This window comes from Cephus cinctus, unplaced genomic scaffold (genome assembly GCF_000341935.2).
Source record: "Cephus cinctus unplaced genomic scaffold, Ccin1 Ccin1_scaffold0215, whole genome shotgun sequence".
Taxonomy (NCBI): domain Eukaryota; kingdom Metazoa; phylum Arthropoda; class Insecta; order Hymenoptera; family Cephidae; genus Cephus; species Cephus cinctus.
In genome coordinates this window covers 2,122,088-2,139,708 of record NW_014332933.1, presented here as the reverse complement: position 1 = coordinate 2,139,708, position 17,621 = coordinate 2,122,088, and the positions used below count along the sequence as shown (strand labels likewise).

The 17,621-nt window shown below is 42.4% G+C and overlaps 3 protein-coding genes and 3 long non-coding RNA genes across 16 annotated transcripts in view; 3 read left to right on the top strand and 3 right to left on the bottom strand.

Annotated features, from left to right (window-relative positions):
- LOC107265428 (pituitary homeobox x) overlaps positions 1-1,307 on the top strand; it is a 21,871-nt gene extending 20,564 nt beyond the window's left edge. Inside the window, exon 4 of the mRNA XM_015734875.2 lies at positions 497-1,307. Coding sequence (XP_015590361.1) covers positions 497-1,282 — 786 coding nt within the window. The 3' untranslated portion in view covers positions 1,283-1,307. The remainder of the gene's footprint in view (positions 1-496) is intronic.
- A 144-nt stretch (positions 1,308-1,451) lies between these two features.
- On the top strand, positions 1,452-3,023 carry LOC107265429. Its single transcript, XM_015734876.2, has one exon. It carries the CDS (start codon positions 1,475-1,477, stop codon positions 1,781-1,783), a length of 309 nt encoding a protein of 102 aa, XP_015590362.1. The 5' UTR covers positions 1,452-1,474; the 3' UTR covers positions 1,784-3,023.
- Positions 3,024-4,427: 1,404 nt separating this feature from the next.
- Positions 4,428-6,724, bottom strand: LOC107264992. The gene is made up of 3 exons (XR_003059012.1): positions 6,496-6,724; positions 6,218-6,421; positions 4,428-5,928 (listed from the first exon to the last, which is right to left on the bottom strand). It is a non-coding gene; the product is annotated as an uncharacterized LOC107264992 (long non-coding RNA).
- A 102-nt stretch (positions 6,725-6,826) lies between these two features.
- LOC112493979 lies at positions 6,827-11,147 on the bottom strand. 2 transcript variants are annotated; one of them, XR_003059010.1, is made up of 7 exons: positions 11,049-11,147; positions 9,955-10,009; positions 9,570-9,855; positions 8,856-9,372; positions 8,397-8,772; positions 7,018-7,845; positions 6,827-6,950 (listed from the first exon to the last, which is right to left on the bottom strand). It is a non-coding gene; the product is annotated as an uncharacterized LOC112493979 (long non-coding RNA). The 2 variants fall into 2 exon arrangements; XR_003059011.1 differs by having other exon boundaries at positions 6,827-7,845; positions 8,517-8,772.
- Positions 10,638-12,562, top strand: LOC112493980. 2 transcript variants are annotated; one of them, XR_003059013.1, is made up of 3 exons: positions 10,638-10,776; positions 10,872-11,536; positions 11,696-12,562. It is a non-coding gene; the product is annotated as an uncharacterized LOC112493980 (long non-coding RNA). The 2 variants fall into 2 exon arrangements; XR_003059014.1 differs by having other exon boundaries at positions 10,669-10,786.
- Positions 12,563-12,777: 215 nt separating this feature from the next.
- The window catches only part of LOC107265315 (progestin and adipoQ receptor family member 3), a 7,581-nt gene continuing 2,737 nt past the window's right edge, over positions 12,778-17,621 (bottom strand). For 4 of the 9 annotated variants that reach the window (XM_025082517.1, XM_025082519.1, XM_025082518.1 and 1 more), the window contains 6 exons: positions 15,008-15,189; positions 14,682-14,883; positions 14,234-14,386; positions 13,872-14,151; positions 13,639-13,803; positions 12,778-13,554 (listed from right to left, as the gene is read on the bottom strand). In XM_025082517.1, the coding sequence (XP_024938285.1) occupies positions 13,664-13,803; positions 13,872-14,151; positions 14,234-14,386; positions 14,682-14,883; positions 15,008-15,189 (957 nt within the window). In that variant the 3' untranslated portion in view covers positions 12,778-13,554; positions 13,639-13,663. Of the gene's footprint in view, positions 13,555-13,638; positions 13,804-13,871; positions 14,152-14,233; positions 14,387-14,681; positions 14,884-15,007; positions 15,190-15,936; positions 16,050-16,124; positions 16,360-16,451; positions 16,570-17,621 lie in introns of those variants that run through there. The other 5 variants (XM_025082521.1, XM_025082522.1, XM_025082520.1 and 2 more) reach the window with 5 other exon arrangements.

Genomic DNA, 17,621 nt, shown 5'->3' with positions numbered 1-17,621 from the left:
GTGGTGGATGAAGCGTTTTCCCGCTGCTTACCTTACAGTTACGCGAGAGCGACGTGTATCTGAGCGCAACCAGCCGTATAATTGTCGGGGTGAGGGTTGCTCGTATAAGGGATGGTAGGAGGTCGAAGGGTAGGCAGGGTTCGTTGGAAGAGGCTGACGAGGCCTCCGTATAGTATCGAGCGTGAGCGCCGCCTTGAATTAACGCCGTCATATTTCAGGATGGAGAAGCTCCCAGGGGTTCCTTACCATTTGTCTCGAGGCCGTAGCCTTGGTTCGCCATTCATTGTCCTTGGTTTGCTTCGAGCGTCGTCATGATTCCCGTTGGGGGAGAAATTCGTGAAATCTCAAAAAAAAGTCTCTTTGGGTAACTTCCGGTATTTTATTTCCGGTATATAAGAACACGCGTCCCTGCCCTGGTCGATCTATCTATAAAGCGGCGTCTCGTTGCATCTGTGTTCTTTAATAGTGTAGATGTTCTTTTTGTTTGGTTTTCTAGGTCTGGTTCAAGAACAGAAGAGCGAAATGGCGGAAGAGAGAAAGAAATGCCATGAACGCAGCCGCAGCCGCAGCGGATTTCAAATCCGGCTTTGGCACCGCAGGTCTGAACAGCTTCATAGGACAGCCGTTTCCCGACGCCGATGCTCTGTACAGCTCCTACAGCTCATACAACAACTGGGCAGCCAAGGTTCCATCACCCCTAAGCAGCAAAAGCTTCCCGTGGCCGATGAACCCTCTGGGAACAGTGGTACCGACTGCCTCCCATCATCATCATCATGCCCAGGTCAGCCCGGTGAACTGCTTCAACGCGGCCGCGACCTCGGTCGCCGGTAGTCACGTGGGCGGCATGTCGGTCTCCGTGGGACAGGCGGCGACGTCGATGTTACCTGGGATGAGTTCCGGTCTAGGGGTGGCAGGTTCGCCGGTAGCGGCTTCCGGGGCAGCGTGTCCATACGCGGCACCGGCGGCCCCGCATCCTTACGGGCCACCCGTATACACGCCACATCACAGAACAGCCGCCGCGCCGGAAACCTGCACGGTGATGTCCAGCAGCATCGCCTCGCTGCGGCTCAAAGCGAAGCAGCACAGCGGCGGCTTCAGTTCCGTAAGCTCCTACAGCACCGGTGGTACCACCGGTACCACTGCCGGAAGTATCAGTCCAGTGAGCTCCAGGGCGTCATCCGGAGGCGGTCTCAGCGCTTGTCAGTACGCCTTGACCACCGGGACGAATCCGCATTCCCCAGGACCTGAGCACGGGAACGGTACGGCCAGGGCCCAGGTTTGAGGCGAGGCGGGGGCTGCCTCAAGCCCCCATCATCAGGTCGTCGGCTCCTCCAGCAATTCCCTTGGCGCGGCTGCCACTTCCAGTCAGCAGGAGAGTCATCTACAGTCGAACGAGTGACCCAGGCCTAGGTCCGCTGCATCCCCGACCCTGTCCTCGACGCCGTCGTCGACAGCATCGCCACCGCATTATCTCATGTACGAAGAGGAGGGGACAGTGGCGGACCAGAAGATCGAGGACAGTCGTATAGCTCTCCTCGCTAACGGTGCCAATACGATGGACAGCGTCGGCGTCGGTATTGGGATCGGACTAGGCGGTACCACCACCACGTCCGCCGGCGCTGGACTCGCCAGTTACTGGCAGCACAGACGCACCCAGGACATCGGAAACGCTGCCAATACCGCAGCGGCTTATTGGCCATCATTTTTGGATTGCTGGACCACACCGTCCATTGCATCTAGCTCGGAGTCTCTATTGGTCAGGGATGAACATGGAGGACAGTAAAGAACCCACGTTGGAGAATCTGACTGAGATCACCATTTCCGGTAGACCTCATCCTCATGATCCCCCATAGTGGATACTACCGTGTGGGACGATGAACGCCACAGAGGACGGCGATTGCGCTATTTTTCATTATGATACTTATTGTGACTGTGATGACTATGAATTCAGCGTCGCGTACGTGTATCTACTTTGTAACCGGAAGTCGAGTCAAGGGCAGGAAGTAAACCTTGTGTCATTAATGCCGTATCACGTGATCCTGTACCGCCAACGTGAACGGACCCTGTCACCTGCGACTCCTGGCGAAGACTCTGACCAGATGATCACTGTACCAAGTGCGTGCAATCTCGTGAAAGGAATAACCAGATGAGAAGGGACAACGTAGAACAACAAGGAAAACGCAAGGAGCACGTCGACGATTTTCACCGGACAATTTACTTACCTATCGGATACGACATCGTCAAAGTGACGGAAGAGCTGGTAAACAGAGCAAGATATGGATCTTCCTTAGATCGCGTACTCAGAACTACCCTTGTAGATACCTGTATAGTAGACATTATACGGCACGTAAATGTATACCAAATTGTTACGTTCTAACGGTAATAATAAATATTCAGCAAAATACCAAATCGTAGGCTGTAAGTATTTCACGGAGGAGAAAGTCAAACGAAGGCAGGCACTTTTGCATGGATTGTGCGTCGTGTCGTGTACAGTACCTATACGATGAGCAGAGATCGTTCTATTGGTCTAGAAATACCTTATAAATATTAATTAATATTAATAAATAATTAACAAGCATATACGGTATCTTTGCTAATTACGGTACGCCCACGTTTCCTTTCCATTGGCTCTATGTATATGTCAGATGTACAAGACTATATATATATATATATACAGAACACAGACCTACTGTATAAGTAACTTTCACAGTACACCCAATAGCATTATCAAAACCTTTTATTTAATGGGCAATCGGAAGGGGACCGTGAGCGCACAGCAATCCCATAGATTGGAATAGTAGTAAGGTTAAGTGTAAGTAACGGCCGCTATTTCGTATGAATCCACGATGTCGTACAAATGTTCGTCAAATCACATATCCCGGTTTTGCGCGGTGGGTGAACCCAGAATCCCATTTCATACCCAACCATCTTCACTCACTATGTGTACACGTTCCTACTCGGTGTATGATCGCCGAAGGGCACCGTTTGTAATCTAGTCACAATAAAAACCAATTCTATTCTAACGGGTGTCGTTGATAATATTATTGAAACCTGTACCCTTGGATTATATATGTATATATTTTTTCAACATATAGATATAGTAGACTTTCATTATACGGTGCCAATATACGAAACAAAGGGAATCGCCAATAATTTCATTCATGGTGTTAAACCACCAATCATGGTTAGCCCTGTTTTCTATACCGGGGCTGTAGTAACCTTTGGAATTCACATGCATACCAAGCGAGTAACGTATTGCATTACAGGCTACGGGGATAGGGAAACGATAAATTATGCACCCTCCGACAAAAGCCGGGAGGGTTGCCAGGGACGTGGGCAGGAACCCTCGCGGCAAACTAAACTAAACGCTTATTACAATATCGTCGTACGTTAATGCTATACCTATTATGAGATATTACACTCCGTATGCTTCCCATTACGCGATTCCGTCCCCCCCACGTGTACGTATACACAGTTTCTCACTCTGAATTCGATATCAATGTACATTCCCTCGACGGCAAAGAGACAAACTGATGTAATCAAGTTTTTAAATTGTCCTTTGGGTCATTCGAACGATATCAGCATTTTATCGGCACGGAGGAAGAGCGAGGTAAATCATTTTATTATCGAGTGGTACTTTGCTTCTCTTTTTTCACGTAGCCCGGCCATCTTTTTTCTCGCTCTTTCGAAAATCCCGGGGTACGGCGACTCAGACGCCATTTTAGTTCGTGCAAGTAGGAACATTCGAATGAGTATAGTCAAGGCGTATAGTGGGGGGTGGTGATAGGGGGGAGGTGGGAGAGACTCGATTTCACCTCCCTCTGTCCGCCGTCATTCTAGAATGGTATGACCTTCAGTGGAAATGTATATAGCTATGCGGACATCATCCCCATGCCGGGTCGTCGTACACAGAGACTTCGCAAGACGTTAGACCTGCCGGTTTAGCTACTCGTATTGTTATACAAAGTCCCGGGCCCGTGGCTCCGTTGAGATTCGAGGATTTACCCGGAGAATAAAATCCGATACGGGCTCGTGAATATGCTGCGGAGGAGCCGACCCCTCCGACTATTACTACTCCGAGGACGATGAGAAAGACGGAGCGAAGCCCATTCTATCATCTAGGTAGGTATGTATAGAGACAGAGGTTAGGTTTAACGTATAGATGATACTCCCCTCCATATACTTCTCTTACTTCCATTGGCTTTACTTATTGTTAGACTCCCCGTCGGCCATGTTACCTCTCACTGTTCTCCTTTGTGCGTCTCCTTCGTAACTCCTGGCAAAGCAGTTATGCGACGCCTGCGTCTGTCCTCTGGAGAAACGAATGTTCTGACTGCTGATTACCTCGAATCCCCACGGCGCTAACCTCTTTTCTAGGTTCTGTCAGTGGGAGACATCCTTCGGACGCGGAGTGTACCTTTATCATTGTGGATGAGGTAGGGTGCAAACTATTTTGTCTTTACGACGTAACAATTTTTAGGTTATATTTTTCGTTCATAAAAAACAATTTTTTTTCCTGCTCTTTGTTTCTCTTCGACTGACTTGGCATCGGGGGTCGTGATTGATTTTGCGATCTCTTAATGTGACATGGGGATGAAATGGGGATACAGAGGGTTGCGTTTTTTTTTGGGGATTTAAATTTGGAGGCTGACGTTTATTGGTCCTGAGGTTGGTGTCTTTTGATGAAAATTCAATTCGATCTTATTGTAGAAAATGGGTATACAGGCAAATTTAAAAATTTTTGTATCGTATTCATTACTTTCGTCCGGTGGACATTGGCTGAGAGATATTGATTTTTGATACGTATTATCGATTAGTAGTGCAACAAATTTGTGACTTTGATCCCTAAAATTTTGTTTATATTTAAATATTGTAAATACTCTAGATCGTTCATAGTTCGTGAAGCAGATGTAAAAGAACGTGACAAAAATTTTGTAAACGACTTTAATAAGAATTTAACTTTTTGATCTACCTAAATATGTACTTACGGCTTTTGCTTAATTGGGCACTAATTGAACTTACGTAAATGCCTAGTCCTCCTCTTTGTTCCTTAATCCATATACGTCAATCGACTTGCGCCACGCAATGCTGGGAACCAGGTAATCAAGAGATTTCGAAAAAAACGTAATCGTTCCCACATACGTTTAAGACACCAAAATTTTCCTCTATCCGCCTGCCTCACCGCACCCGACCCTCGTCTTCGTCGCTCAGGCCCAACGACCGTAAAGTTCGTGCGGATTAGTTTTTCGAAATATTGCATGTCTGAGTAAGATAAAATGGCAATTAACATCAACTTGAGCAACCTAGCTCGTGAGGGGTAATAAAGATACGCCTGACTCCTATCTACGACAACATCTTCGAGACCTTATCGTCCAACCAGTGGCGTAAGCTTCTTTCTCTTGTATCTGTTAAGAAATTTCAAGCAGACGAGAATCCAAATGTCCTGCGATAAAAAATACGAAAAAAAAAAGTCAAAAATAAATAGACACACGATATATCAGTATGTCCATAAACGAATGTACGGTATCGCGGGAGAAAAGCTGCGTGTGAGGAAAATATGTTATTAAAAAAAAATTCATATTATCCATCCATATGGATTTAACAGCGATAGGTAAATGACCGAATGGATAGACTCGCGCATCTATCATAAAGCGGCAGGTTTTTGAAGTCAAAGATAAAAATTTCATCGGGCATTCTTCTGCTGGTTGATTCAACGTGAGCGGCCATCTTTGTCTATCGGACAGAAAAACATACGAGATTACTCAGTTCAGACGTACCGACTGAAGTTGGCTCTCCCGTGGACGATCATACGACTAACTTCAGGTAGTGCCGTTGGTCCGAATAGGCCTAGACGTAAAGCATGGCAAAATTTGTGCATACTCTTGGAATCGGTGATAAATTATTTTCGTTATTTCAATCCTGCATTGCCTGTATCAAAAATGTATATTAAACTTGTAATATCGAAGAACTTAGTTTGATCGTAATAAAGAAAAGTATAGGATTGAGAAAAGAGATACATGGCGAACGAAATCCAGTCGCTTTGGATGTGTCTAGTGAGAGAAGGGTCTCTGGACAGAAATATAGGAGGGTAAAAAAAAGTAGAAAACTTTTCTCAATTACCCACTAGTAGCTGACTGGATATTCGTTCGACTGTCCAGCTGGATGACTGGATAGCCAACTGTCCAGTCTCGTATTATACACATCATGGTATACGTACTTTATCGTCCATATCAACTGTATACCAGTGGATCTTGCTCAACGTGTTATTTATTGCTGGTACGCGTAACGGTAGAGCTCGGGTTTGAACCAGACCAAACCAACGGACCGTACTCCGTCTTCGGCTTACTTCCACGCAAGCTGCCTTGGGCCAGTTTCGCGAATTGACCAACCGTTTGAAAATTGGGCACGCGCACCCTGTGACCTGTACGATAAAAGGATGTAACGTTTTGAAAAAAATTTTCATAATATTTGAATACACTAAGCGCAAGGATTTACCTTAAAAAATATATTTTGCACAATAACGTCTTGGCGAATTTTTGAATCTCGATTATCTCTTAGTCCGATACAAAATTGTATTGCCCCGATAACGCGCTTCCATATGCCCTTTATGTAACACTGGTATGACTTCTGCTCGTAGCCACGTTGATTATTCCAATTGGCTCGACTCGATTCTCTATGCAAATGGTAATCAGCCAGAGTGCATCCTGGGGTTATGCAGCATCCACGGTGCACGTACAGAGACAGAAAACAGAAACGCGAAATCCTCTTGAACTCGCCTTTCCTCGAGATAGCTAATTATTACAGGATTGTTTTCTCTTACCTATTTTCCTACTTCTCGCGAGCCAAGTAGTTCGAAGTTAACGAAGCGTCCCGACGACCGGCTCTCACGGCAAGCACCCTTATGCACCGCACAGTCCAGCATTCGCCAACCCCGTTATCGACGGTTTACCCTGGATTTTCGCATAATAAATCTTAAAAATATCGTCTACCAATACCAAACACGAAATACAACCATACCGAAACCTTTGTAGGCGATAATTGTCAATAGTTGTATCTCAACAGCAATGCTAATACAATACCATACAGGGTGTATTAAGAAAAACAAGTACGAAATCCAATAGTCTCTGCACCTCATGTAAATATATACAATTAATATCAGCAATATTATATCATATATAAATATATACGTTAGACAGTCGCATTAGCACTTCGCATTATACATATGTGTTCCTTCGCAGCATCCATAAAGTTGGTATGCATCAAGCCCCATGCATAGATGCATATAAGGATCAGAGAAGGTAATACATAATGCATCACTGCGATTTCACGTTCCCTGTACCACTGTCTCTCTGAACCTCGTATACGTGTATATATACGGCATCGACTAACGTGTTTCAAATGGAGCCCCTCCCAACCACCCTTTGTGGCTACGAAGTCGTCCGGGATTGAATATAAACGCGAGAATAAGAAGCCATTTTATCACGCTCTCGCTTGTGCTTTTACTCTAGTGAAATTGAGGGCTTAGGCCCCTTTGGGTTTGCCTTGGAGAATTGGGAGAATTCTTGCTCGAGTTCGTTTGCTGGATATTCCAGGAAATCGCTATCCCTTCCCTTCCTCTATCTCTCTCCCTCTACTCCTTCTACTCCAGCTCTTGCCTCACCAACTCCCTAAGGACTTCCTTGAGATTCCTTCGACGACGCCAGGCAGCCAGCCACTCACTTAATTTCGCGGTCGCCTCTTTACGGAACTTTTCTCTGGCAGAAGATTCGCCTGGTAAACGTCCTGCCATTTAGCCACAGTCGCCATTTGTAGAGCAGATAGGTTACGTATGTACGTGCAGGGATCCTGAAAAAAGGAATTTCACATGGTGAATGTAGTAGGTGGATTTTGCCACGTAACGTTATGTCCTTAAGCATACGTTGCCGTTTGTGAAAGAAAAATCTATTTTGTATTAATCGTCGTATCGATTTGAGTAGGTGGAGATAATAATGGAATGTTTTGTACTGTGAAAATGGAGTGTTGGTAGCCATATGGCGATGGCCGTAAAGTACGTGTAGATTCAGAGGGAAAATAACGTGGGCTTTATCTGCGGCCACTCTAGCCAAATGAATATAAATCGTAACGCGCTTTTGTGTACAGATTGTAATACGTGGTAGTGTAACGTTTCTCGTATTTAAAACAACGTGCGGACCATGTGCGATTTAGATCTGGCGATTCCGGCCTCTGTAAAACATACGATTATCATTAGCACGGTTCGTAATCGTTTTGGCAATTTGTTATGCCCTATGGAGATTATTGGTACGCGGCAGGCGGTTTTAATGGTATACGAGTAAAACAAGTAGCGAAGCTATTTGATATTCTGGATGAAAATGAAAAGAAATTGAAAGTAGACGTACAGACTGTCTTTTCCGTTTTTCTTTTTGAACGGCAACGATGCCGTTAACGCCTGGCAATGGCAACTGACGCATGATTCAACGTTCTGTCAGAGAGGAGTACTCAAAACAGAGAGGCTGCACCTGCAGGGCGCTTTGAAGTAAGGTAGAGGTAATCCCTGCTCGCACGACGGCACCTAAGCCTCCTTGATTTAGACGCTCTTGGAATATTTTAAGAATCCTCGTGGCGCGCCACCCCCGAAGAAGCACCCGTACAGTATTCACGCATTGGTACGCGTGTGTGTCACGCGTCGTGCTGGGTTCTTTCCTTTCTTGCCGTACCAATTCCACGTTTACATGCTCGTGACAGTTGGCTTGCTTGGAGGATCATGGTTTTTCCCTGAAAATAGGATGAATCTATCAGGGACTTAGTAACGTAAAACTGAGGAGATTGAAATTTTGTAACATTAATGTTTCACTTACAGTAGCAACTGGTAGGTTAATTTATGGACGTGACCATCTCGTCTAGGCCAATTACCTCTGAGATAGCATACGATCATGTATATTAGTTTACATCGACTTCCTTGCTGCGGTTAGCTGAGGAATTTCGAAGAGGATAAGAGTGATGCAGAGTTATCTGAAAGGCAAGATAGTGAAATCCACTCTCTACTAGATATAGGAATAGCGCAGTTGCCTGGTTGTCCGAGTATATCGTTGGAATGTCTGGATGGTTAGATGAGGCCGTAGTAGGTTGGGATAGCATCACCAGTAAGAGCCCAGGGACCCTCTCCAGCCTTCAACCAAGTTACCCTCCTAGCCCACCTTCCAGCTTCTACCTCGTTCCCTTCTCGCTCGTTGAATCTAATTACACGCCAAGACCCACCCGCTCGCCCACCATCCCGGTTGCCAAGCGACGGGAGCCATCTTGGAGGGTTGCAGCCACTAATGGCCTAATGAATTTAATGGAGGCTCCGCATAGAGTAACGCCAAGCGGAGTAGCCTGAAAGAGAATAAGAGAGGAGAGCGCGCGTTCTACGTCTAATTCTCCGGAAACCAAGAGCAGAGTAAAGGGAAGGGTTGCTTCGGGGTTCAGGCTTCGGGAGAGGTTCAAGAGGTACCAAGGGAGGTGGGAAGGTAGCTGATGCGAAGCTTCAACGCAGAGCAGCTAGAATAGTGAAAAGGGGAGTGCTAACCAACCTGCCTCCCTGCTCCTCATCCGACTCCCTCGCAGTACCAAGAAGACCAACCCCATCTGCCTTACGGTACTTCGCCTCGCCCGGATTTCCACAATTAAGTAAAGAGTGAGTGCCTGTCGTTAGGGAGGCACCGACGGGGGTTAAAACGTAACGAGGTATAAAGGTTCCCGCTCACCTCTCGCCATCGAGACATCCTACTCGCTCATTTTTTTTCTCCTACTCCTCCTTTCTTCACTCTCCTTCCATTTCACGTCACTCCGGCTGATCACGATTACTACCCAAGAATCCTAGAGATAACAGTGAAAATTTTATTCAAATAAAATTCAACGACTTTACCTACAATTTCCTGTTACGCATCTCGTCTCTTGGTACTGTCCGGAAGGTACCTTCAAGCGGCACCCACGGAAGAATCTCGATGATCAGCATACGAGCAAGGTCCATCTAGGCATGAATCCGAAGACACACATATAACAAGGAGATAAATCTTGAGTAGAACGCGGGCACGTGGTTTCGTCGAGAGGGTTGTTTACTCGGCGATAAGGGGGCGCACACGATATGAGATTATTATGGAGATAGGCCGATACGTATGTATGTCTCCGGTCGCGTAAGCGACGGGGCCATACAGAGCCACAATAAAATAACATGTGATATTCCGTTTGTCTCGCGTTTCAATTAGAGCAGCTTGTATGTTTACGTAGCACTTCGACACAATGTGACGTCTAAACGCCCAGTCAGTCAGATCTATCGGTAAATTCTATGGCGCTCCGTGCGCACCACTGTGACTTGGCATTTCACAGACCGCACGGTAATGCCGACCGAGCTGGTAAACTGCGAAGTTACAGCGTACGGCCTGAACTGGCCTGAACGCCTGAGCTACTGAATACACGTGTTACTCTCTGTCTTATTTTTCTCTGTTATTCCCTTCGTAGAGATACTTTTACTTGTCTTTCCACTGCTTCCTTTTCTATTAGTACATTCCGAGATAATCTGTCTTTTATCTCATATATCTCGTGGGCACGCACGAGATGTCATACTCAAAATTCCAACGTGATCCCGTAATGGCGGCTCGCGCGACTACACTGCCAAATATTAGTCGGCCGCGAACAAATGTTTACTCGCTGATGTTAATCCAGGTTGTTTCATACCAAGAGTTGGGATATATTGTTGGCATCACTGTCCATTAGCCTGTTGTGAAATTCGGCGGAATGGTGAGTTGAGGTTAGGACGTATCGATGCTCGAATAAATGTTTGCAGGAACTAATATTTGTTGGAGGTTTTTAAAGTCAATTTTTAAATTTTATAGGATTACATGTGTAACGAGAGATTAGAATTTGTTTGGATTCCATACTATCTAATTTAAAATGACGCCAGGCTATATCAAGTCTCTTATTGGAGATACACATGTACGTGACAAAAATGTGTTCAAGGAATATTTCTGAAAGGAATCTAGCAGACCCAGAAACGGAAGTAGAACTCTTACCTAGAGGGTGACAAATTCCATCCAACCCTCGGACTGGCCGTGGGATGAAAAGCGGCAAGAGGGACGGAACGGGTGTCGCATCCGGAAAATAAAGGAAAGTAGCAGCGGTAATCCAGAGCGCGGTCTAGGGATTACCCAGGCTCCTCCAGATGTTTATTGAGTTACTGTGCGCACGCGCTACCGTCTCATCTCATCTGATCGCATTTCGTCTCGACGGTCTCGACTCATCTGATCTCCTTGCCCTTTGTTTCATGTCATCTATTTCAAGTCAGTCCAGTTACCCTGGTTCATCTTCTTGCTTTGAATGTCAGAGTAACGTGACGCCGAGAAAAGACCTCGAGCTTAGTCAGCAACCACGACAAAAATCATTAACAAATATTGTGTTAAACAACAAAATATGATCACCACTAGATAAAAAAAAAGGATATGTTCTTAGGGACATCGATTACAACCACTATTCACAGTGAAATAATAATAAAAACCACAAGGTAATTCAGTTAGTCTACATATCCAAGTATTTAAGCTAAGCCTGCATCAGTGTTCATATTTTATTCTAACATATTTTTTTAAGAATCCCTTAATATGGGATCCCTATCCCTATCCCTATCCTAATCCCTCGATATAATAATCCCTTAATATCGTTATAGGTTTAGTCACAAGATTTGCCACGATAATGTCTCACTCTTAAGAGGCTGTTCGATCGAGAAAGATGTACTCTCCTCCAGCAAATTACTTGAATCACGCGAAGAACTAGGCGTGGGATGATGAGTGGCTCCCAGAAAAAGGGAGGAACCTGAAGACTGGAGCAACGTTACCAGTAAGTGCTTTACGTTCCCGGTAGATGGCGAAGAAGAAGTAGCTAAGAATGTGAAGTAGGGTGATATTACCGAGGCCTCTAAGCGGCGGGATTAAGTGCTACGTAAATTCTTCCGCCCTGCTCGCTTTTACGGATAAAGAATCGCCGCTCCGTTAAACGCCATCGTCTTATACCTTGGGAAAGTGATAGTCAAACCCTTGGAAATAGGATCTTTACGAGAGCAGATGTTTATCCTTTATGCTACTATTGAACGATAATGGATGTGCCTAATTATTGTTAGTGCTATAATGATAATGGGTGGATATTTGCAATGGGAAAAATTGGTTTAGCGTTATGATATGTTAGGTATTTTAATATTTCTTTTTTACCTTGCTTATTAATGCAATGATGAAAGGATTAGTTGATATCTTTGCTTTTATATGGGAATGATTATTATCTGGGAAGGTATGAGTTTCATTGAGTATTAGAGGCGGCGATACTATTACAGTGTTCAGAGGGGGAGGCGACCACTTCTCCACTTTTGAAATCCTTTTGACCCTCTTCTATAAGACACGCGCCAGTTTGCTTCAGTTTACCTGCCACTGATGCAATGGCGTTAACTGTAAGTTAGTTAACTGTAATCTTTCTGTAGCACGTAAGACTCGTTAATAAACGGTACCTTAACACTTGATAATTAATAATATGAGTTGAATGAATCTGAGTAAATCAATTTGTGGAATTGGAACTTTAATTGTTTCACAGTTTAACCAATTAAAATGGGACTTTTGATTAATTTAGAAAATTTTTTTGATATTTATGAATGCGAGCGCATACGCAAATCTCAATACAATACCATGTTCTATCGACCACTTTATTCTTTTTCCCACAATTTCTTTTGTAGGTAGCAGTATCTTTATAGATTAACTAGCGACATTTCTGGCACATTGACTTTGGCCTTGTATTTTTTTCGCAGTTAATTGTACATGTAGTAACCGTCGTGGCTAAAAGATATATTGTGTCGCCATCTGACATTCCTCAAGGGACTGAAGCATTTTACCACGGATTATTTTCAGCACGATGACCATTGATAATATAACAGTAATCGGTAAAGTAGATTTCATGATACCTCGAATTTTCTTTCTATATAAATATATATATTTTACTGAACACCGTCAACGATAACATTACACATTGTTCGAAACACTAATTTTTGCACATAATTTGCACATTTCAATAAATACCGTTCATAAACTAATTAAATAAAGAAGGCAGATAATGTACAATCAATGCTCACTTAATGCAGGGATTTTGCAAAAGAAAAAAATTATCCTACGTATTACCCGCACATTAATTGTCATAAACACTTCGCAGAAAGACGATATTTTCTAAAACTAGAATTAAATTTTTAAAATTATACCAATCGTATATTATCGATTAGGTATCGAGATTCGAAAACTGCAAGCCTGAATAATTCGTTCCACTTAATATAGGTGAGTGACCCGTGTACTCCTCCACGTTAAATTTCCCCATAAGACCTAATTGCTACAACATCGTATCACAATCTTCTCCGCCTCACATAAACCCAGAGAGGATTCTCCATTACACACGTGGCTATATGCTTCGTAGCATAAAATGGTAATTCCTGATACCACCATGACGGCCAAATACCTAACTCCATCGCACAGGCACATTCCATGGCAAAAAATGGAGCTAAAACAATAGCCGGTAAGTCAAAAACCTTGAAAAAACAGTGTAGAACAAAATTTCATATTTTCACGTTTCAATGAAAATTACCTGATTGGTCGTCAGACTCCTCATGTCATAATCTCATATTAGTAGGACATCCATGGTTCAGTCTGTACTCAACATAGAGCATACCGGTATTGTGCCAATAATAAAGAGCTAAGACAACAAGTGCATGCCACCATTGATGCGAGGACCCCACATAATCGACCCAACCTTTAATAAAAAATTTGTTTAAACAAATACAATAAAATTTACTCTATATTCATATGACTTATTCGTACCTGGGAAAAAGCGTTCAGGCACTTTACTCAAATATATCAGGAAAGCACCGCCACTAATGACGTACATGCCGAGCACCCTCGGCAACAGCATCCTGACCATAGGATTTTCCATACCGCCCATGGCGATGCTCCAATGTAACGTTGGCAATACCCCATAGGCCGCCCAGGCGACAAATACAATTAATTTAACATTACCATTGACATTGAACCTTGGTACTTGCAATAGCATAGCTACGACAAATATCAGCAGTACAGTTATCAGATAGAACTGTTGTAAATCCTATAAAAATTTTGACAAAAGTGCATTAAATAAATTTGTTAAAAATAATCTCCACTCATTCATATCACATACCGACACTCACTTTGTGACACCAGAAGGCATAGTAAACACCCGACATATAAATTGCCAAGAGACTGAGTGCGATGCCAAAAAGGTCGAAGGACAAAAAGCACCAGTAATCCTTTTCACTGCGACACGAGAACGTGTGGTACATAGAAGATAGGATCATGCATGCCTAGAATAAGAAACAAAAACTGATCAAGAGCTCAACATGTTTTTTTTCTCTAAAATTCTCTTTCTATCTTCTGTGTTGACTCACGATGCCTCTACTGTTATTTATCGTTACACAAGTAAGCAGATTGGATATCTTATTGTCGAAGCTATTCAAAATTTGGTATTAAAAAAAAAACTGGAAACCCTGTGGACGCACTTGAATCTAATCTAATCTAATAGCACTGACTAATACTTGATTCGTGTATTAATCCCTTATATTTACCAAGACGGAATTGGGTACATGTGTGACGTTTTACCTGAAAACAAATAAGCAGCAGCGCAACGATGAGCTTATCGCCAAAAGGTGCGTGAATGTTTAACAAACAGAGATCGTACAACGTGAGTCCCAGGAAGAGCATCCATCCAAATATGTGACTCCATATGTTTATAGTTTCATTCGTCCACCAGAATATGCTGCAAGCAAACGACACGTGTTGAGAAACGTAAGACTGTTTCTTTCTTGATAAGAAAAATAAAAACATAAAATATGCAGTAACACTCGTCACTGAATTTTGCAGTACAATAAGTCCGAGCAAATTCAAGGTATTGATAAGTATTATTTTTTTTTCTTAAATAAACAGACCTTTCTAAACATAATTTAGTGGTTAGATATCCCCTATATCCATGTAGAATAAAGGGATTGAATTGTAGATACACCGGTGCCTTTTCGAAAGGAAGTAACTGTCGCATTTGTTCCTCATCCTCCGGCGTCACTTTGCCATGTATTGGCGAATCCGCAAGATCCTCAGATTCCTCATGCTTTGTCTGAAAGTAAAAAGTTTCATTTATACAGAGTCCAGTCGTATAGGAAATATCAGTCATAAAGGTACAATTAGATATTGACAACTTTGATGTCTTTAGATTCTTAAATATAAATTATTATTAAAATTATAAATTACTATTATAAATTACTAATTAAAAATTATAATTATTAAAATTAAATTATAAATTACTAATTATAAATTATTATAATTATTAATATATTAGTTATCCTTGCTGATAAACATTATGGCGATAACTAATAGCTCTCAATAGTAATATTTTATATCTAAAAGTTGTTTCCTTGCATTTTTTTACACAGTTCGCAACGTATCCATAGTTATGAACATCTTGCTGCTTCTTGATGGTCTTTATCAAGGTCATGATGCTATTGGATTTCTCTGGCCATAAGTAGGCCAGTGCTCTTTTTACTCTTTGACACGATCGACGACTAAAACTGCTCGACTGTAAGTTTGTCTATAGCAAACTAGTAATTCTGTGACGTGGCCCAAGCGAGAGAAGATAAAGCGAGCGAGGTGGACAGCGAAGAGGAAAAAAAAGACAGAACAGCAATGATTTCAGTTGATGCATAGAAAAAAGTGGAAAAATTAATCATATGTTTTGCCAATCAATAAAAAGGTCAAAATCCAATGTCATATAAGAGATAAGAATATATTAATTCGTCATTATCCATCCATGAGTATCCGAATCGTGTAAAGAAAAAGAAATAGGGAAACGAGGTAAATTGATTACCGCTATGATTTCCACGGTATAATGATGTACAGATTATATCAAGAATCTTAGTTAACATTACTCTTGATAGGTCAATATGCTTATTCGCGTTGCGTGTATCATTTTCGAATAATCTGAAAAATGATTAATCAGTTTAATTACGATACGTGATAAAGGAGAATCGTTTAAGAGTTTAGTCTAATCAATACTTGTTATGAGTTTCTGATGATATGGATTTCTTCCCAGAGACGTGTACCGTTCAAGAAATGACCTCAATGATGTTCTGGTAGATGATAGTGAAGAAAGAGAAGAAATTTCTTACTCAGGATGGCTGGTCATTGGATGTAGGTAAGTAGGTCGAGAACGGGACTTGCTTTTCATCTGCGACTCTTGATTCGATAGCCTCAGGCTTCTCTAGGTAAATGTTCACTTTCTTTCTTTTATCTTTGGTGAAATTGTATTTTTAATGAAAAAAAAATATCAATACACGCCAGAAGACATCTGAAGATCATGCTTAAGATGAAATACATACTGACCATGAATACCAACTTAATTGACCTTGTGGACAGTCGATGGAGCAAGAATGTTTTTGACAGAGATAATATAGAAAAAAAAAGAGAGGAAAGATAGGATGGACGATGGCAATGAGGTATCTAAATTGTAAGTGATGTTCAGAGTAACTTAGAAAGTGATTATTCAGTGAGAAGAAAACGTTAAAGGAAGAGAGAGGATCTCATTTTGTTGAATACAATTTTTGTAAAAATTATTATTATTATTGTAAGGAATCTGTGGCATACAATCGAATGTACCGGACTGCACCTGTGTGAACCTAGCATCTCAATTATTAGCATCTCACAAATAAACTTCATGTTTACTTGCATCCATCATAGTTCCACAGTTCTTGATAAGTTTTAACAATAGTTCAATTAATTTATCCCCTAAAACCACGTTTTTAAGAAATGAGATGCTAACTTCTCGTACCGCTTGTCAGCATCTCATCGAATTTCACATATATATGAGCATAGAGGAAGAAAATCCTGCAGAGTTCTATTCCCTAGGAAAGTTATCTCAATAGTTCTAGCGATTAAACCACGTGGGAAACAGTTTTATCATATTTATCAGCATCTCAGCCATACTATAGTGAGATGCTGACATTTAGGGGTGAGTTCCAGCCTCCCTGCCGGGTGAAATCCACAGTTCTGATTAGCCTGCATATCCTCGGAAAGAGTTCTGGCCTCTCATCATCTCTAAACAATTATTAAAAATTATTTATCAGCATCTCAGCCATACTATAGTGAGATGCAGGCTAATCAGAACTGTGGATTTCACCCGGCAGGGAGGCTGGAACTCACCCCTAAATGTCAGCATCTCACTATAAATCCCCTAAAACCACGTTTTTAAGAAATGAGATGCTAACTTCTCGTACCGCTTGTCAGCATCTCATCGAATTTCACATATATGAGCATAGAGGAAGGAAATCCTGCAGAGTTCTATTCCCTAGGAAAGTTATCTCAATAGTTCTAGCGATTAAACCACGTGGGAAACAGTTTTATCATATTTATCAGCATCTCAGCCATACTATGAGGATATGCAGGCTAATCAGAACTGTGGATTTCACCCGCGAGGGAGGCTGGAACTCACCCCTAAATGTCAGCATCTCACTATAATATAGCTGAGATGCTGATAAATAATTTTTAATAATTATG

Bases quoted from the DNA above. Each gene is read 5' to 3' on its own strand.
- LOC107265429 (XM_015734876.2), top strand. From the start codon at position 1,475: ATGTACGAAGAGGAGGGGACAGTGGCGGACCAGAAGATCGAGGACAGT.